General features: G+C 44.7%; 1 protein-coding gene across 1 annotated transcript in view; it reads left to right on the top strand.

The window, feature by feature from the left end:
- GPAM (glycerol-3-phosphate acyltransferase, mitochondrial) overlaps positions 1–21,506 on the top strand; it is a 304,531-nt gene that overhangs the window by 56,171 nt on the left and 226,854 nt on the right. The window contains exons 9-13 of the mRNA XM_085848071.1: positions 227–323; positions 6,027–6,239; positions 6,541–6,654; positions 11,011–11,090; positions 12,710–12,816. Coding sequence (XP_085704197.1) covers positions 227–323; positions 6,027–6,239; positions 6,541–6,654; positions 11,011–11,090; positions 12,710–12,816 — 611 coding nt within the window. The remainder of the gene's footprint in view (positions 1–226; positions 324–6,026; positions 6,240–6,540; positions 6,655–11,010; positions 11,091–12,709; positions 12,817–21,506) is intronic.

Below are 21,506 nucleotides of genomic sequence, written 5' to 3'. Positions count from 1 at the left end.
TACGAATCCCTGTGGATAAATGCGGTTACCCCATAGACTTCACCATGCTTGTCATTGTTATCATGATGGTTTTCCTTATTCTGCCCCACTACCCACACCCCTTCCCCCCTCCCCCAACACCATCATTTCTTTTGTTTTTGTGCAAATCTATCTATTTGAATGCTGTGTTTACTTGAGACAAAAAAGGGAAAAGTGAATGCAATGTTTACTGTTGTTTTCCTGGCAGGTTCCTGATACAAAGGCTTGGGGGATTTTTCATTAAGCGCCGACTGCAAGAAGAGAATGGACATAAAGATGTATTGTACAAATCCCTCCTTAATGCGGTGTGTGACTTGGCGCATGGTGAACCCTGTTATTTGACCAACTGTTAAGCAGATTAAGACTGTACTTTCAGTAATATGGCTTTTACTGAAAGTGTAACTCTGCTGAAAGTTCTCATTTCTTAAAATCTTGGCATGAGAATAAACTCCCATTGACAGATTGATGTTGGCAGAAACGTACAAATATATTCCTCCAGTTCCTGGCTTGGTTCACCATTGATCCATATATCTCTACCTGAGGGTGGGTGGCCCATGGACCACCTGCCAAATCCTAAAATAATAGTTCTTTACCATTAATATCAGTGGTTACAGGCAGTTGATGCTCTCTATCACTCATGAAAAATGGCCAAATGATGCCAATTTTAAGTGCATGCTGCAAGGCCAAAGATTTTGTGAAAGGAAATGGATACTAATTCTAAATGTTATAAATATTTTGCAAAAATTTAGTGTGTGTACAATATTTTATATACAGTATGTATGTGTATATATGTCCAGGGTGTCCATAAAGTCCTTGTGCAACTTTAAACTTTTATAATTTTTGATTTACACATGGTAGAAACAAACAAAATGGTGCATGGAAGCATAATTGATCAAGTTTTGTTAATGTCAAAGTTGTTATTAATGTTTTAATTATAGCCACGATTCCCCCGGGTTTCTTGACGCGTTCACATTTTCTGATGAGGCAAGTTCTACATCAACCACAACTCGCAGCGCATTTGGTTCCCGAACTACAATGATTAAATCTTTCACACATCACTTCGTACCACCAAGACTATACTCCCTGCCACTGTTTCAAACGTGTGACCGTTTTTGAACGATGTTTTTCCAGATAAGTGGATATGTAGATGTGGACCAATTGCTTGGCCACCTCATTCACCTGACCCCATTGGACTACATTTTATGGGGCTATGTAAAACTGTTTACTCATGAAAACCACATTCTTTGGATGAACTTGGATCTGCGATCACAAATGCAATTCATGAAATTACTCGGCAGCAACTGGAGAATGTTTTCAACAAGTTGGAAAATCAGATTGAATGATGTATTATGAAATATGGCGGTTGTGTTGAAGCCTAAAAGTTTGAACTGTATTGAGTAAAAACTTTATGAATTATCCTTTCATGCACCATTTATAGTTTGTTCCTATCATGTGTATGGTACAGCAAAAGTTATAAAAGTTCAAAGTTGCACAACGACTTTATAGACACTCTGGGTAGACATTACATATTGTGACGAAAATGCCTTAGCGGGTAAAGGGTTTAATTAATGACGCGGTTATTTCCTAATCAGAGAGTTGGCCCCTGATTGGGCTCATGTGACCATATTGTGCAGCACCAATGAGCAACCAGGATGACGATGCACAAGCCACCAGGCATGATTGCTTCCCTCTTTTATTTTTTTTTATTTTTATTTTTTCTCTTTTTAAAAAATTTTTTTGGCTGAATCTCTTCGCTTCTTCCTTCTCACAGAGACCATCCTTCCTCTGACCGGCTTGCTTCTCATCTTCTGGCCTGCCCACCCGCCCTCATCGTGTTCCTCATGCCCACAGTCCTGTCTGGCTGCTTGGGAATTGCGTGTGTGGTTTTACATGGTCAAGCCCTGAGCAACCCACTTCACAAAGGCCTGTATGGGGCAGTGGAAGCCTGCTCATTGGTCTGCATCTCACCATCTGTGCCACAGGCTGAAGGAAGGTCTTACTTTCCCCATCCCTCTCCTAATTTAGAATGTAATAACTTGGGTTCCCTTTTAAGGAACTTCAACACATGAGGAGGCCATTAGGCCCATCAAGCCTGGGTAATAGTTGCATCACGCATGGAAGCAACACGTGCCATCTCAAGGGAACCCTTTCTTCTTCTTCTTCTCTCCCTGTCAAGGCTGGAGTACCACAAGGCAGTGTTCTCGCCCCATATTATTCCTGATGTTCATTAATGATTTCTCTGAACCTGGAAAATCTGCTCAATCACTTTGATGACTCGACTCTCTGCTGTGACATCCCTAATCTTTCTGACAAACAGGTAGCAGCTGCTTCGCTCTCCTCAGACATTGACAAAATTAAAAACTGGTAAAACACTTGGAACATGTCTTTCAATTCTGAGAAATCTCTCTTCTCTTCTCTTCTCTTCTCTCTCACAGAACCGTACTGCAAACCCTTCCATCTACTTTCTCAACAACCCTCTCAGAGGTTCTCACTCTTGGGTTTCACTCTCGGCCATGATCTCTCTTGGGCAGGCCACATTTCAAAATTGGCCTCCAAAGCCAGATGCCAACTGGGCATCCTCCATCATACAAAGTCCTTCCTTGGCACACCTGAGTTCCTATCCACCTACAAAGCTTGATTGAGTGCTGTTATTCACTCTGGGCTGGCTCCCCTGCCTCACATCTTGCTTCGCTTGATGTTGTGGCAACAAAGGCCTTCAATGACATTGGAATCTCTCACAATGAAGCCGAGTTCATGGGCCTATCACTGAGCCATCGCCGACAGGCAAGTGGTCACTTTGTCTTCTTCTGCCGCATTTTTGGACTTGCACCCCCCGCCCTCTCCATGCTTTGTCACCCCCCACCCTCTCCATGCTTTGTCACCCCCCACCCACAGGTGTCATCCACAGGATGCATGTGGCCCACCAGCAACCCCCCTTCTTTTGAAACTACCTAAATCCAGAATCACTGCTCACCATCACTCATTTATTATTCTGCTTTTCTTCACTCCCTCCCCCTCACCTGTGAAACCAACTTCCATACTCTCTTCAATTTCATTATTCCCTCTAGGTCTTCAAGGCAGCTGTTCACAATTTTCTCAAGTCATCCCAGATCCAAAATCATAATCTTTTCTACACCTGTTAAACCCTGCCACACCCTTTCCAATTTTTTTGATGATTTATCCATATTGTGTACCCTTTGCAGTCTCCCTCACCACTCGTTGTTACCTGCATCCCTTATTTGCCCATCTCCATCTACTTTCTCCCTCCACCCTGCTGCTGGTGTTTTACCCTTTCTTCTGCTGTTCCCTTTGTTGTGTTGTGTTCTGATTTTGTTCTGTCATAGCTCTTCCACGAGCCTAGAGCATGTATATATATATATATATATATATATATATATATATATATATATATATATATATATATATATATATATATATGTATATATATATATGTATATATATATATATATATAGTGGTTGGTATCTCTTGGCAATCACCAACCTCCCAGACTCAGAGCAGACACAACCCGAAGCCACCGAGTCTGGAGTGTGTGTGTGTGTGTGTGTGTGTGTGTGTGTGTGTGTGTGTGTGTGTGTGTGTGTGTGTGTGTGTGTGTGTGTGTGTGTGTGTGTGTGTGTGTGTGTGTGTGTGTAAGCCACAGATTAAGTTGGCATCAGTCCTCTTTTCTATTGCAATAGGTGTGTCACTTGTCAAACTTTTTCTGTGGCCATCTTGCTTGTTGTGCTCCCACTCCATTTTCTTCATTAATTCTGTATAGCTTGCCAAATTATTGGTGTGTAATCAAATTAGTAATGAAAACCCTGAGCGTGATTTGGTGCACTTGATCCAGATTTCCCTTCTTTCTCAAGGCTATTCTGCGGAGTTTAACTCTGGTGTGACCAGGTCTGAGTCTTCTGGGATCTGGCTCAGTCCTGTTACAATTGGTGTCAGGAGTGGGATAATAATTAAATTATTTGGGGCTTATATTGGGTTCAAATCCACTTCGTTACAATTGGCGTCTGAGTGGTATTTTTGAACCTGAGGATTTGGAATTAATTTGATGTCAGGATAAACTTGCATTTAAATTCCAATTTGGGTGCCAAATTGATTTTTGCACTCAGACCGAGGTGCTAATTGATTATTTTATATACAGTGCCTTCAGAAAGTATTCACACCCCTTGACTTTTGTCACATTTTGTTGCGTTACAGCCTGAATTTAAAATGGAATAAATTTAATTTGTTGTTTTTCACCGAGCTACACAACATATCCCATAATGACAGAATGAAAACATGTTTTTAGAAATGTTTACAAATCGATTAAAAATGAAAATCTGAAATGTCTTGAGTCAATACTTTGTAGATGCGCTTTTGGTAGCGATTTATAGCATCGAGTCTTCTTGGGGAATGTCTGTATCAGCTTTGCACATCTGGATTTGGGGATTTTCTCCCATTCTTCCTTGCAGATTTGCTCAAACTCTGTCAAGTTGGATGGGGAGCGTCAGTGAACAGCAATCTTCAAGTCTTTCCACAGATTCTAAATGGGATTCAAGTCTGGGCTTTGCCTGGGCCATTCAAGGACTTTTCATGTTCTTGTTCTGAAGCCATTCCATTCCAGTGTTGCTTTGGCTGTTTGTTTGTGGTCATTTTCCTGGTGGAACGTCACTCTTCGCCGCCGTCTCAGGTCTTTTGCACTGTGAAGTTGCTTCTCCTCAAGGATTTGGCTGTATTTGGCTTCATTCATTGTTCTCCCATTCCCTGCCGCTAAAAAGCATCCCCATAGCATAATGCTGCCACGACTATGCTTCACGGTAGGGATGGTGTTAGATTGGTGATGAGCTGTGCTCGGTTTCCACCAGACGTAGTACTTTGCATTCAGGCCAAAGATTTCCATTTTTGTCTCATCAGACCACATAATCTTTTGCCTCATGCTCTCAGTCTTTTGCATGCCTTTTTGCAAACTCCAGACATGCTGTCATGTGCGTTTTTCTCAGGAGTGCTTTCCGTCTGGCCACTCTCCCATAAAGCCAAGACTTGTGAAGTGTTGCAGAGACTGTTGTCCTTCTGGCAGGTTTTCCCATTTCACAATTCTATCTCGGAGTTCTATGGACAGTTCCTTGGACTTTATGGTGGAGTTTCTCCTCTGACATGCACTCTCATCTGTGGGACCTCATATATATTAAGGTGTGTTTCTTTCTAAATCATGTCCAATCAATTGAATTAGCCACAGGTGGCCTCCGATCAAGTTGTAGAGACATCTCAAGGATGATCAAAGGAAATTGGATGCACCAGAGCTCAATTTGGAGTGTCATAGCAACGTGGTTGAATAGTTATTGATGCATGACATTTCAGCTTTTCATTTTTCATTAATTTGTAAAAACAATTCTGAAAACATGTTTTCACTTTGTCATTGTGAGGTATTTTTTGAATATCGATGGCAATTTTTAAAAAATTTAATCCATTTTAAATTCAGGCTGTAACAACAAAATGGGACAAATGTTGAGGGGTGTGAATACTTTCTGAAGTCACTGCACATGAAATGCAATGGAGGATGCTCAGTCTGAATTAGGATAGGCATTTTCTTGAGTCGATGTTGCAGCAACCTCTACAGAGGTGCAGCTAGAGGGCCATTCGAGGGCAAACTATTCACCAAACATGGACAAAGATGTGATGACCCTCGAAGTTTAAGGACTGTACTTGAGGACACAGTTGGTTTATATTTCCTATCACTGTTTTGCATTCTGTTATTTGAAATGATAACTTTGGAAAACAAAATGTTTAAAAAGTAGGAGAGTAGTATCATTTGAAGACTACACACAACACACAGGTAGAATACAAAGGTCTTGAAGTTCATTCTTGATTATTTTGCTATCTCAGTTTTTATTGAGCATTGATTTGCAACATGATAATTGTCCCGATACTATCTTAGGTTCCAGAAACTTTTGGAATGGTGTGGCCTACAGCAAGTTTGAACTCGCAACCTCTCTCCCTTACCCATTTCTCCACTTAGTATATTGAGCAGCTGTTTCATGAACATCAGTCAATGGAAATTTTTCTGGAAGGCACGAGAAGCCGTAGCGGTATGCCAGGCCTTGCCAAAGCTGGCTTGCTGTCAATTCTGGTCGATTCCCTGTATTCTGGTATCGCAAATGATGCGCTTATTGTGCCCGTGGGCATCGCATACGACCGCATTCTTGAAGGAAACTTCAGCCGTGAGCAACTGGTATGTATGGAGCATGCAACAGTCCACTCCTGCTGACAACATTGATAGGAACTACTTACATAGGATAAATTGGCTGTCATAATGAATTTCTTTATATATTTTAATTGCATTGTTTTGGACTTCAGCTTTCAACAATCAAATTGTCATCATATTTGCTTTTTTACAATATGTATTTAAATTTGTGGTCTCTGACTGTTTAATTGAGTTTTGATCATCCCATGCTGGAATGCTTTGACATCATTTGTGAGTCTGATTGCTGAAACTGAAATAAAAGGTAAATTTACTTCTTGTATGACCACAGGGGCAACCCAAGAAAAGTGAAAGTCTATTTGGAATATTTAGAGGAGTTTTGCGCATGCTGAGGAAGAACTATGGTTCTGTTCGAGTCGACTTTGCACAGCCTTTCTCTATAAAGGTATGAAGTCTTTTAAGTGGTCTTTCAAAAGTGTTAATCTATCTTGCCACTGAAATTCCTAATCTGGTAAAACTGTCTAAGATGGCATTGAGGTTTGTTTTTTTTCCCGACTTGAATTGAATATGGCCTAATTTACATTTGGACTCCTTTAACCCTTTGAACCCTGGGCTCCCTGGTGAAAAATCTGGCCACTTGGGAATATGGAGGTTTTGATAGCAGCCAGTTTACTGGATGCCCAGGTATATGGAGGTTTGAATAGCGGCTGATAAAACGACCACCAGGATTGAAAGGTTTAAAGGTCAGGTATGGGAGCATGTGCCAGAACAGCGCGTCGCTGCGTCCACTTTCCGCCGGTACTCCAGGGGCCTCCGTCTGGCCATCCCCCAGGCAGATGCCAGGCCCATCCCCATCTCCTTGAGATGATGGTCAACCTGCTGCAACCATGAGGCACGTGGTCGGCCCACTGGCCTCCTCCACTCATGAGACTCCCTCGCTGAGAGAACCTGGTGAGCAGGATCAGCGTCAGGAAAACGAGCCACATGTCCATACAGCCGCAGCTGACGCTCACGGACTATGCAGGTAACAAATCTCATCCGAGTCTCTCTCAGCAACCGCTCGTTGGACACAAAATCCGACCAGCGATAGCCAAGGATTCTCCGAAGAGACCTGGTACCAAAGGAATTAAGTCTCCGTCTCAGATCCTTGGTCAAAGTCCAAGTCTCGCACCCATAGAGCAAGACTGGAAGTACCAAGGACCTGAAGACTCGGACTTTCGTCCTCCCGCACAGGTACCGGCAGCGCCACACCCCATGATCCAGTGAATCCATGACTCCCCAGGCCCGACCCAGACGTCTATTGACCTCCGGCTCACAACCTGCGGAGACATGAATATCACTGCCAAGGTAAGTGAATCTATCCACGACCTCAACATCCTCACCACAAACAGACACAGACAGGACAGCAGCATCCAAGATGTCACCGAAAGCCTGGATCTTTTTTTTGACCCAAGAAATCCGTAATCCCAACGGCTCCGACTCCTCATTCAGCACCTCGAGGGCCCCCAAGAGGATGTCTAAAGTCTCCGCAAAGATGACTGCATCATCTGCAAAATCAAGGTCCGAGATCTTGACATTGCCAAACGATGCACCGCAACTTGATCTCTCCGACATCCTCCCAAAAATCCAGTCCATACAAGTGCTGAAAAGTGTGGGGGCAAGTACACATCCCTGACGAACTCCAGTAACAACTGGAAATAAGTCAGAGGCGGTACCACCACACTTCACAGCACTCTCAGTACCAGAGTAGAGTTCAGACATCAGATCGATCAGTTTCGGTGGCACCCCACGAAGACCAAGAATCCTCCAGAGGACATCCCGATTCACTGAATCGAACGCTTTACAGAGATCAACATAGGCTGCAAGCAGCCCCTGCCGAAACTCTCGTCTGCGTTCAGTGAGGACACGAAGAGCAAGGATACGGTCAATCGTTGACCTCTTTGGTGTAAAGCCTGACTGCTCTGGACGCTGGTGCTCAAGTAGATGGTGGCGAACCCTATCAAGAATTATCCGAGCAAAGACCTTGCCCGGCACTGAGAGCAGCGTCACCCCTCGGTAGTTGTTGCAGTCTTGGCGATCACCCTTCCCTTTCCAGAGAGGGACAACAAGGCCCCTCTTCCAGTCAGTTGGGATGATGCCTGTGTTCCAGGCAGAGCACAAAACTGCATGCAACGACGCGAGTGCAGCATTTCCACCAGCCTTGAGAAGTTCAGCATGGATGCCACAGATCCCTGGAGCTTTGCCCCGTTTCAACTGGTTCACCGCAGCCCGTGTTTCCACAAGCGATGGTGGACCACAGTTGATTCGAGGGTCAGCAACAGGGATTGTAACACCCTTGACGTCCAACTCGACAGTTGGGGGATCAGCCTGGTACAACCGCTCAAAGTAACCGGCCCAGCGGGCCTTCACTTCAGACTCCTCTGTCAAGAGCCTACCACTCTCTGCTCGAACTGCAGTGCTCCGAGGGATGGGCTTGGATGAACGTAATGCGCGAATTCCCTGTAAGCGGGACGAGAATCACCTGTCCACAGGTGATGCTCTACCCCTCACAGATTCCTCGCACATAGCCCTCCTTGTCCACCCTCAGTGCACGTACAGTTTTACGCCTCAGCTCCCTAAACAGCTCAGCTCTGCCATTCAGCCTGGCCCTGCGACTCTGGTCAATGGTATCCAGTGTCCCTTGAGAGACAAAATTCTTCTTTGCCCTGCGGTGAACTCCAAGGCATCCACCGGCAACATCAAGGACGGTGGTCTTGAAGGTGCTCCACAACTCTTCAGGACCCCCCAAAGCACCCAGACCCCCAAGTGTCCACTCAGCCTGTTCGCAAACTCCTCAGCTACTCTCTCATCCCTGAGCTTGGCAACATCCAGCCTAGGCTGGGATGGTACCATTCTCCAGGATTTAAGGTGCAGCTTTAGAGTTGCTACAACAAGCCTGTGGTCAGTATTGAGGAACTGAGCACTCCGGTAGACCCTGCAGTTCTGGATCATCCTCCAACGACCGTCAATGAGGACATGGTCAATCTCCTTTGCCACACCGCCAGCGTTGGAATACCAAGTCCAGCGATGAGCTTGCGGGCGCTGAAACCATGAACCAGCCACCCTAAGTCCATGACTTCTTGCAAAGTCAAGGAACTTAGTGCTATTCTGGTTCATAGTTCCTGACCCATGGGGACCAACACACACCTCATAACCATCCCTATCAGTTCCAGTCGATGCATTGAAATCCCCCAAGACTAGAAGTGTATCTCGTCTGGGGCACTGATCAACCACAGACTCGAGTGTGGCGTAGAATGCATCCTTCACGGTAAGATCGCTCGCCTCAGTCGGAGCATAAATAGAGACCAGGGAAATGACACCTAAGGAGTGACGAATCCTTAATCTCATAATACGCTCGTTGACCGGTGTTACCTCAATTATCATTGGGGTCAGCTTATTGGACACAGCTACAGCAACTCCTTGGGTATGGTAACCATCAGAGCGACCAGACCAATAGTAGGTGTAACCACCCACCATTATCTCGCCGCAATCCGGTCTCCGAACCTCAGAGAGAGCTGCAATCCCGATGTCCAAACGCTTGAGCTCAGATGATAACAGAGACAGGTGATCATCCTCTCTTAGGGATAGGACATTCCAGGCACCCACCCGAAGGGACCGCCTCAGGTTAACCCAAGGAGACCGCCGTCTGGTGGACGACACCTCAGCACCACTCCGACACACTCTCCCGCAATCTGACCCAGGGATGTTACCCCGTGGTTTCCCTCCTATCAAAGATTGGGGGTCCCGAAGGCTTTGCCCCAATCCCATCATCCGGTGAGCTGCCCTGCGAAGGGAAGCTGCACAGGAGGTACTCCCACGGAGTGGGTTTTCAGATTTTTTTGCGTTTTTGCGTTTTGCGGAATGAAGCGTTTTACGGTGGCCGGAGTGCAAATCCTGCCACCAACCTCCTAATAAGAAGTAACCCAACTGCAGGAGGACGTCCGCAGACACAGTTGGGCACTAGATATGGATGGCCGTTGGCTCACAAGGAGCTCCTCCGCCCTTTGACAGGTTTTGTTTTTAATCCTGCTGGGTGTCCATATCCAAACACCCTCCTCACCAGAAAACCTGGTGGGGGAGACGGTTTAGTCGCCGACAACCCGACCATGGAACAGGTTAGTACAGGTTTACATGGTACCTGTAGCAGGTCACAGATCGAACCTGACCTGACAAAAGGGGTTTAAAGGGGTGCTTCCTTTTTGAGGCTTTTGGCCAACTTTGGAGGTTCCATCACCGTCTTATTTGCCAACGTACAAATCCTTTTTGGGCTTCAGCCTCTCTTCCTCTGCTGTGCTCAAGGTAAACTTTTGACAACAACAGTTGTACAGCCCTGTTTGTTTCTTCATTAAAAAAAATGCTTCCTGTGGAGCATGCATGCAGCGTTAAAAGGCAAATGAGCAAATGAAGAGAAAAGTTGGTGGCAGTAGAGTTAGCTTGTGCTCTATCGAATGAAACGGACATGAGCGGGATGAGAACCTGGACAAGAGATAAGATAAGGGAAGGGACAATTTCTTGAAATGATTGTATGATTATAAATTGGAGAACTTGCCATGTTAATAGCTCTCTTCACTTAAAGTTTTGCTTTCTTATATATCAATACAAACCACTGATGACCTTGTGAAATTGTTACAACTCTGTGTTTTGCTTCTGTTTGTGGTTGATCTGCAGAGTACTTGGAAAATTGGAGGGAATTATTTTAAGGAATAATATAGAATTACAATTGTATTTATTTGAATGTTTTTATTATTATTTTTTTTTGTAGGAATATCTGCAAACGGTAGTGTTAAATCTGCCCATGTCTTCACAAGCCCAGCTTTTGATGCCTTCCATATTTGATGACAGGTACATACTCCTCTCTCTCTCTCTCTCTCTCTCTCTCTCTCTCTCTCTCTCTCTCTCTCTCTCTCTCTCTCTCTCTCTCTCTCTTGACCATGACCAGATGCGACACAAACACATTGTGCGATGCTTGTGACACTCATTTGGTCTTGCACAGAATTGAATATTGTTATTAGGCACCATGCTCTATAGTCTCTACAAAGCATCAGTTCTGCCGAAGCAGTTTCTTGGCTGGAGTCACGATCGGGTCGCTACTCCGATGCAGGATACTTGGTTGAGTGTGCAGGTATTTGTAATTTATGTGCTGGCGATAGCTCATCTACTCAACGTGAAGGACACCGTGGAATATTTTTAATGTCAAGTAACTAATGCTAGGAGACAGGATGGCACACACATTGATGGCTCGCCCAGCATGTGAAAAACAGGATGACAGTTTATAGATGAATCGAGATGCAAAGCTAGGTTAGATTGCTCGGAGGTGAATGTGCGTGCCTCCAGGTTTCTCTGTGTGTTCCTTATTAATAGGTGTCATTACACTTTAAAAGTGGTGGAGTGCACTGTGACTAATGTATTATTGTATAGCCAAATCTCCATTCCACTCATGAATTACTGATCTGCATCATCAGAATGGCAGATTCTGGTTGAAAACTTCAAATGAAGCAGCTGCTACAGTGTTATTTAATGGACCATTTGTGTCATTCTGGAGGGAGGGAGGGGAGGGGGGGTGTCGAGATGATCATTGTGTAGCAGAAAATCCTCCACGAGGGGGCACCATACCTCTTTAGAAAATGTGCAGCATTGTTGCACGATTAAAACCTCTTTGCTTTACCTCAGTGCTGTAGGTTCTGTTCACATTGCCATTCAGTGCAACGATTTAATTGATCACGTGCGGATGTTTAAAGATTCCATTGATACGAGAAGGATTGGTATATAGGTTGATACAAGGGTGGGTCAAAAAGCATTAACTGGTTGCTCGCATTAGCTGATGGACATGAAAGATCTCACGGTCTTTCATGAAGAGGAGGTCAGTTATCAACAGCATCCTGGACAAATTCCAAATTCTGCCATGACTACCATTGGGAAGGAAAAGGCAAACCAATCAATTGCTCTGGCAGCACTGAACCTGCCTTTAGGCAGAGTAGTCACAGATTGTGTAACATGAATTATGAACTTTGATGTGTTAATCACCGTATTCGGTGGCATAATGGTTTGAGCGGCTGATCTGAGCCTGAGAAGTCGATGGTTCAAACCCTGGCCGGGTCATACCGAAGACTTTATTTTTGAAATTGTACATGCTGCTTCCTGACTTGTCACTCAGCATTTAAAAGGATAGAGCATGGACAAACAGCAATGGGAAGGCAATGGCAAACTACCCTGTATAACCATTACTAAGAAACTGCTTCAGCAGCACCAACTCTCAGTAAATAGAGTGTGGTACACGTTTTACATGTCTTTTTTAATGTTGGAATCAATTTTACAGTAGATACAAATGACTTGTTATAAATCTATGAAAATTATGATTCCAATGCTCTGTCTTGGTTTTTAACATGGTTTTTTTGTTGTTGTTTTGTTAGGATGTGTGAATAATCCCCAAATGCTCATATGTCCCAATTTTCATCCTACAGTGACAGGTGGGTCTTAACGAGTCAGCTGAGCCAGCCCATGCTGGCATCCACGCAGGAAAACAGTCACCGACATACTGTTGCGACACTTGCCACGCATGTTTTACACAGTAAGTGTGGCATGCATCATTTGTCATCTTTTTCAATCGCTTTATTCTTTATATCTGTGTTGGTAAATGTCCGTGTGGGTGTTGTTGAAGCAATATCCGCCAAGTTGTGACAACACCATCAATGAAGCCTACACTGTACCGTTTGAATTTTGACATACCATAAAGGGAAATAGGGTATTTATGGGTGTTTATTTGTATCACTTTGCTCATCATTTTTCTGATGGAGAAATGTTTGAAAGCATTGTATTTAATTTTTATCCACCATGCAAGTTGTTGTCAACTTGGTGGTGATGTGACATTAAATTCAACTTGGTGACTGGTTTTCCAAAGTGCAGAAAGACCCTTTGAGCTCCCAAACTTCCCGTCCCACCCATATTCGGTCACAAAAAGTAGGCCCTTGATGAATGGTGGGATAACTGCAATAGGGATGGAACATCCTTTCTGACAGAGAATAGCGAATAATGAAATTGGATTTGACGAAATAATACTGTGAACAAAAAGGCTAATTACACTCTTAAACTAGAAGAGCACTCGGTAGAGCGCCTACCTCCAACACGTAATGCCTGATCCACGAGAACATATCGGGCCCAATACATTTTTCAAATATCATGCTATACAGCACTATATCGTTTTGGCCCTATCTCTCAATGGTGAAGAATCACTTGAAAATTGAATAATTCTCGTATCCAGATCTGGATTTGGATCTTCACCACACACCCAACCTGTCCACCAACTTTCGTCCGAATCCGTCCACAACTTTTTTGAGATATCGTGCTCTATGTAGTTTTTGGCCCTATCTCTCAATGCTGAAGAATCACTTTTAAAATTCTAGTGTCCGGATCCGGATCTTCACCAAAATCAAATCAGTCCGTCCTTGTCACACACACAACCTGTCGACAAAATTTCATCCGGATCCGTCCACAACTTTTTGAGATATCGTGCACACGAACAAACAAACAGACAGACAAACCAAAAAAAAAACCGATATATATATATATATATATATATATATATATATATATATATATATATATATATATATATATATATATATATATATATATATATATATATATATATATATATATATATATACATATTATGTGAAAACCATTCAAACCTACTTTAGTGGTTGTTGGGGGACAAGAAATACGGTTTAAATTTTTTTTTTTTTAAATAAATCACCGTTTGAACATTTGAACAACAATTTGATTCAGAGGTGAGTGGGGAGGTCGTGCTGGTTGGTGGACGTGTTATATTTAGGGTAAGATGCACATGATTAAATATATTATCAAATTATAGAATGTGTGATGGGAGTTGTAACTATGTGATAATACATTAAATCCTCTATTGAGTCGAGTCTGATTAGTGATGTTGCATTGATGGGTTTCCTGACTGCATGGACGCAACTGAGGTTGTGGATCTGCTGATGTTGGTAATCTACTGATGTGTATCTGTGATCAAAGTTGTGGACCCACCATTTGGCGAGGTCCTGGGCTGAAAGGATCGAAACCTCGAGGAAGAACGGTGCCCAGCTGATGATCCGTGCAGTCCGAAAACCATTAATTTGCTTACAGGTTAAGGTTCTTACTTTAGGTAAGGGAGCTATGTTTTGAGGTGTGTGTGTGTGCGTGCGTGCGTCCGTCCGTCCTGTAACTTTTTTTTTTTACCATTTAAGCTTATTTCATCGAATTTTCAACAACGCTTTATAATGAGAAGGTGGAAAAGACAAGACAGATTGTAATAATAATAATAGTGAAAATTATTTTAACAAAATTATCAAACAAATACAATCCTTTGCTTTGCTGATGGGAATATTAAGGGGGTAGAAAGGGTGAGAGAGGGATAGAGATGGGGGGGGTAGAGGAGGGAGGGCTGAGGAAGGAGGGAGGGACAGAGAGGAGATGGGGGTGTAAAAGGGGGGAAGGGCAAGGGAGTGGGGGGGGCGCAACACCGTACCAACATTTCTACTATTAAACATCCACAATCCATGAGATGGTCAGTTTAGCACCCTCAAGTTTTAGCATATGCCTGGTGTTTGCTTAATGGTTTAGGGTGGTGGGCTTGGGAACCAAGGATCCTGTGTTCAAATCCTGTTTTCTGTTGAATTAATACAAGGTGGGGTTGACTCTGCCTGTCATCCTTCCGAGGTCGGCAGAATGATTGCCAGATTGCTGGTATCCTGTGTCGGAGTGGCGACCCATCCAGGATTGTTACCAATCGCCAAGGAGACTGCTTAGGCAGCACCAACGCTCTGCACAGAGTATGGTCTCAATGGATAGATGGAAGTTTTAACATGGGCTAGCAGGATACCCTATGCCTATAGGTATGCATACTAACCTGGGGGGTGAATCCTAATCTGTCATTAAACTGCTCCCCTGGTGTTTCGCATGCAGAGCGAGGCATCAATGTGTGCCGTCCATAGCATGGACATTAAAACTGTCTGTCTAGTCAGTCTGCCAGCATCATTTAGTGGACGCTAAATATCCCCTGGTGGCCTTCTCAAAGCGTAAGCAAGCTATCATTGGCGCCCTGAACAAATCACAAATTCTAAGCAATGACAAACCATCCAGCATAACTAAGAAACTGCTTTGGCAGCATCAATGCTCTATAAAGAGGACGGAACAGCTCTTCAATTTTTGGCATACTCCATTGTGTAACACCCCCTGCAGGCGGTGTGCCAGAATACAATTTAGGGAAAATCTAATTCAAGACCAAGGAATAAACGGCTTAAACATCTGTCTGATGACAACCAAGCTTCGCTTCCCTTCCTGTAATACCGAGATGGTATTCATAGAATACTGACCCCACACAGTCTTGAGAAGGGTTTCGTGCGAGTCAACTCCTCTGATGGCAAATTTGTCATTTAAAAAAAAAAATTAAATTCAAGTCAAATGGGAGTACAAATACAATAGGTCCTGAATTGGAATCTTCAGAAGGAACCTGAACAAGCAAAAAGCAAAGATGAAGTCATCAGGAAGAACCTGGATAGGATTTGGGTTTGAACTGCTCTCAAACCCTCCCAGGCACAGCCAAGTAAGCCATATTGGGCTGGTCGCCTTGATTGTGTTGGCCTGTGTAAACTCTGATAGGTCGTAATTGGCACTGTTGTACTTGACCGACCGTGCCTCATGCTTGATCTGCTTCACCACGGAAGCAATGCTCCTCTCATCCATATCGTCTACCTTAACTATCTTGAGACTTTTAGCAACGGACTCACGGAAACCAACAATGGCAGCACAGCCATCTACCTGAACAACGATAACATCCTTACTCATGCAGTCAGTCAACTTGCTAAACATGTCACATCGAGCGAGCTTGCCACCTTGATCCAAGTACAGGGAATGCAGTTCAACACTATTCCATATTCTGGACCTGTCTCGGTTCGTGCACTCAATGACTTCTTTCAGAGCATTTTGATCTGCACTACCAGTTGGCAAATCAGCATATGTGGGGACTTTCGTGAAACTGTTACAGCAGCGGACGTGGTACTTGCACTCAGCAGAAGGTAGATCAGAAACAAAAGCAAGGTGCAACTTGACCCTTCTCGCAACATCATCATTACGCTGCTCAGAAACATCAAGGAGCATATCTTTCATAGTTGGGAGTGGGTTACGTTCTGTGTCAAAACGTTCTTCGGTCATACACTCACGAACGTGGTCCCATCTTTCTGGGTGTCTATCATCAATGGGTAAACATTCCTCGCGACAGAACATACAATCACGTTTGTACTCTAAACATACCTTTGTCAGCTACCTGAGTATGAGACCTTGTAGTTGTCCTTACACCCTCATCTTCAGCCTTTCTTTTCTGTGACTTTCTCCCCCTCTCAATTATCTCTTTTGATGTATAAGTACAGTAGCGACCTTTGTGGCAGGCGATGCTTGCCGCATCTCCACCAACATCAATAATGTTCTGTAGCTTAGCCTGCAGGTCCCCATCTCCACGGGATTTGGCGCACGAGATGAGCTTCTTGATCCCGATCTCAGTGAATTTCGTTTCTTCTCCACCTCCGTGACACACCGGGAGAAGACTCCTTGAGTCAGCCATCATACGTTTCTCTGAAAAGAAGAAGAGGTGAGATTAGAATCAATGGGATCGTTCATCAACTATCGAGTAGGAGTGATCTGCAGTTGATGCAGGGGTCAAAAATTTAAAACCCCTCAATAGTCAAAAAATGACATTGAACTTGACCTTTGACCCTGAATTTGACCCCAAACCACACAACTGACCTCAGAAATCGATTCCTCACCTCAAAATTATATGGAAAAAATGTATCACACGTGAGTGTAGGTTGATTGGTTGAAAAGTTATTTTCCACCTCTGTCCTCGGTGACCATCTTGGATTTATGCAAATTATCGGAGTTCCCCAAGTTTGCCACTCCGGCAACCAATCTAAAATTTTTCTATAGAACCATGCAAGTACAAAACCATCAAAAAACAATACACTTCTCGCAACAACAAAGGTACTCAACCTGGCAACTGGACTATATCCAGCCATTCTTGAGGTTTTTAAAGGTTTTAGGTTAAATCCAATATGGTCGTCAAACATGTGACCTTATGACATCATAGGTAGGGAACTTTTTGTTCCTCATGGATAGGCGGTCCGAGCTGTAAAGTTTCTCCTCGATCTGTTCAGCCATTTCGGAGAAGATTATTTTTTAAGGTTTTACTTATTTATTTATTTCTTTATTTAATATGTGGCTGTTACTGATGACGTCATCATTTTTGATTTTTGTTTACCAATTTATCTCGAGATGACTCAAAACTTTTCATGCTGATTGAATGTAGCGTTCCACGTATGCAGTTATGACATCATAACGAAGGCACCTATGGCATCATAAAAAATAGGACCGCCTGGCCTGAAGCTCACCTGGATCAGGAGCAACAGTCACTCAACCCCTCAGCAGACCCCCTTAGACCCTGAATTTTTTTAATGACATGAACAAACTTTCAAGGGTGATTAAGGTTGTGGTCAAGTATCATTAAAATTGCATAGGTAGTTTTGGAGAAGAGAGCAAATACCTATTTTGGGGTGGGGGTTAAAAACAAAAACTAAAAAACCTCGTAGATCTCCTTTAATGAGTACAGATTTTAATGCGGTCAATATGCCTTTGTTAGGCATCAGATATGAAGCTTGTGGCCAAGTTTCATCAATATCGTGTGTTTGCTTCAAGCGATAATTACTGAAGTGTTTTTGGACTGGCTGGCTGGCTGGCTGGCTGGCTGGCTGACTGAATGACTCTCACTCACTCACCTATGGACACTGCTCGATCACATAAGCTCACCTGACTAAAGTACAGGTGAGCTAAAATTCACACTTATCCCCAATGGGGAAGGATTACTTGACATGTGCCAAGTTTCAATTTTTTTCCATGGAGCAGTTTTGGAGAAAGAAGGCCAAAGTTTCTCCTTTTTTTTTTTTCCAATGTGACTGCCACACCACGTGACCTATGATGTCATAATTATCATTTAAACATTGTACACAAGTAGTCGCACCTCTGGTGAAAGTTTCGTCTCAATCCGACAAGCGGTTCCAGAGAAAGGGGAATAACCAAATGCAGACGCGTACTTGTCAGGTCAAGTGATTGTCAGGTCAGGCCAGATCAGCTCTGTGACTTGCTACAGCTGTCATGTAAACCTGCACTAACCTGTTCCATGGTCGGGTTGTCGGTGACGGAACCGTCTCCCCCACCAGCTTTCCTGGTGAGGAGGGTGTTTGGATATGGACACCCAGCTGAATTAAAAACAAAACCTGTCAAAGGGCGGAGGAGCTCCTTGTGAGCCAACAGCCATCCATATCGAGTGCCCAACTGTGTCTGCAGATGTCCTCCTGCAGTTGGGTTACTTCTTATTAGGAGTGTAGTGGCAGGATTTGCACTCCGGCCACCGTAAAACCCTTCATTTCGCAAAACATTCTTGAAGCATAAAAAAATCTGAAAATCCACTCCATGGGAGTACCTCATGTGCAGCTTCCCTTCGCAGGGAAGCTCACCAGATGACGGGATTGGGGCAAAGCCTTCGGGAACCCCAATCTTTGATGATATGAGGGAAACCACGGGGTAACATTCCTGGATCAGATTGCGGGAGAGTGTGTTGGAGTGGTGCTGAGGTGTCGTCCACCAGATGACAGTCTGCTTTGGTTGACCTGAGGCAGTCCCTTTGGGTGGGTGCCCGGAATGTCATATCCCTAAGAGACCATGATCACCTGTCTCTGTTATCATCTGAGCTCAAGTGTTTGGACATCGGCATTGCAGCACTCTCTGAGGTTTGGAGACCGGATTGCGGCAAGATCATGGCGCATGGTTACACCTACTATTGGTCTGGTCGCTCTGATATTTACCATGCCCAAGGAGTTGATGTAGCTGTGTCCAATAAGCTGAGTCCAATGATAACTGAGGTAACACCGGTCAACGAGTGTATTATGAGACTAAGGATTTATCACTCCTTGGGTGTCATTTCCCTGGTCTCTGTATATGCTCCAACTGAGGCGAGTGATCTCACCATGAAGAACACATTCTATGCCACGCTCGAGTCTGTGGTTGATCAGTGCCCCCGAGGCGAGATACATTTCTAGTCTTGGATGATGACTGGAACCGATAGGGATGGTTATGAGACGTGTGTTGGTCCTCATGGGTCTGGAACTGTGACCCTGAATAGCACGAAGTTCCTTGACTTTGCAAGAAGTCATGGACTTAGGGTGGCCGGTTCATGGTTTCAGCGCCCACAAGCTCATCGCTGGACTTGGTATTCCAACGCTGGCGGTGTGGCAAAGGAGATTGACCATGTGCTTGTTGATGGTCGCTGAAGGATTATCCAGAACTGCAGGGTATACCGGAGTGCTCAGTTCCTCAATACTGACCACCGGCTTGTTGTAGCAACTCTTAAGTTGCACCTTAAATCCAGGAGAATGGTACCATCCCAGCCGAGGCTGGATGTTGGCAAGCTCAAGGATGAGAGGGTAGGTGAGGAGTTTGCGAACAAGCTGAGTGGAGATTTGAGGGGTCTAGGTGCTTTGGGAGTTCCTGAAGAGTTGTGGAGTGCGTTCAAGACCACTATCCTTGATGTTGCCGGTGGATGTCTTGGAACTCACCGGAGGGCGAAGAAGAGTTTTGTCTTTTAAGGAACACTGTATACCATTGACCAGAGTCGCAAGGCCAGGCTGAATGGCAGAGCTGAGCTGTTCAGGGAGCTGAGGCGTAAAACTGTACGTGCTCTAAGGGTGGACAAGGAGGCCTATGTGCGAGGAATCTGTGAGGGGGTGGAGCATCACCAGTGGTCAAGTGATTCTCATCCTGCTTACAGGGGAATTCTTGCATTGCGTTCATCCAAGCCCATCCCTCGGTGTACTGCAGTTAAGCATGAGTCACATTTGCTCTACGGCGAGGATACGGCGGCCGTACCCTCCCTCAATTGACAGAAATGTGCGGCGGCCGCAGAGTTTCTGAGGTGGCCTCAGGGTGGCCCTACGCCGTAGGCTATCTTTTACAGGCCGTAGGGGTCTCCGTGAAATTAAAGCGCGGAGTTATAACTTTATTATTTCTAGGTTGGCCGTAGCAATTCCACAAGCTGTAGCCATGACGTAGATGTGTTCCACGTCGACCGTACTTAGGGCGTACGGTGGGCTTGCGTTATTCGTGCGTTTTCCGTAGGCTCTTATCAATGAAAAATGAATTTTGCCAACCCCCAAAAAATTACGGCGGCCGCACTATTTCCACGTTCGCCGTAGGGCCCCCCTGCGGTCGCCTTGAGGCTACCTTGCGTCTGCCTTGAAAATTCTATGGCCGCCGCAGGGACGCCCTCAGGTCACCGGGTGACATCAAATCAAAGACCGTACGGTACCCTCACATTTTCGGTCTCCACAATTTCTAAATACGCCGTGCGGCTCCCCGAAAAATAAAAACATATGTGACTGCTACATTGTGTGACCGTGGAAATACTGCGGCCGACCTATAATTGCCAGTGGCCGTAGAATTTTTAGACCCTACGGCCGCCGAGCCAAATGTGACGAGCATGAGCGCAGAGGGTGGTTGACTTTTGACAGAGGAGTCCGAAGTGAAGGCCCGCTTGGCCAGTTACTTTGTGCGGTTGTCCCAGGCTGATCCACCAGCTCTCGAGTTAGACGTCAGGAGTGTAACGATTACTGTTGCTGACCCTCCAATCAACTGTGGTCCACATTCGTTTGTAGAAACACAGGCTACGGTGAACCGCGTGAAATGGGGTAAAGCTCCAGGGATCTGCGACATCTATGCTGAACTTCTCAAGGCTGGTGGAAATGCTGCACTCATGTCATGCATGCAGTTCTGTGCTCTGCCTGGAACACAGGCATCATTCCAACTGACTGGAAAAGGGGCCTTGTCCTTCTCTGGAAAGGGAAGGATGATCACCAAGACTGCAACAACTACCGAGGGGTGACTCTGCTCACAGTGCCGGGCAAGGTCTTTGCTCAGATAATTCTTGAAAGGGTTCGCCACCATCTGCTTGAGCACTAGCGTCCAGAGCAGTCAGGCTTTACACCAAAGAGGTCAACGATTGACCATATCCTTGCTCTTCAGGTCCTCACCGAACGCAGAAGAGTTTCGGCAGGGGCTGCTTGCAGCATATGTTGATCTCTGTAAAGCGTTTGATTCGGTGAATTAGGATGCCCTTTGAAGGATTTTTGGTCTTCGTGAGGTGCCACCAAAACTGAT

This window comes from Eptatretus burgeri, chromosome 12 (genome assembly GCF_056783735.1).
Source record: "Eptatretus burgeri isolate ZD-2024b chromosome 12, Ebu_testis_v1, whole genome shotgun sequence".
In the NCBI taxonomy this organism is placed as follows: Eukaryota; Metazoa; Chordata; class Myxini; order Myxiniformes; family Myxinidae; genus Eptatretus; species Eptatretus burgeri.
This window is presented reverse-complemented; position numbering and strand designations above follow the sequence as displayed.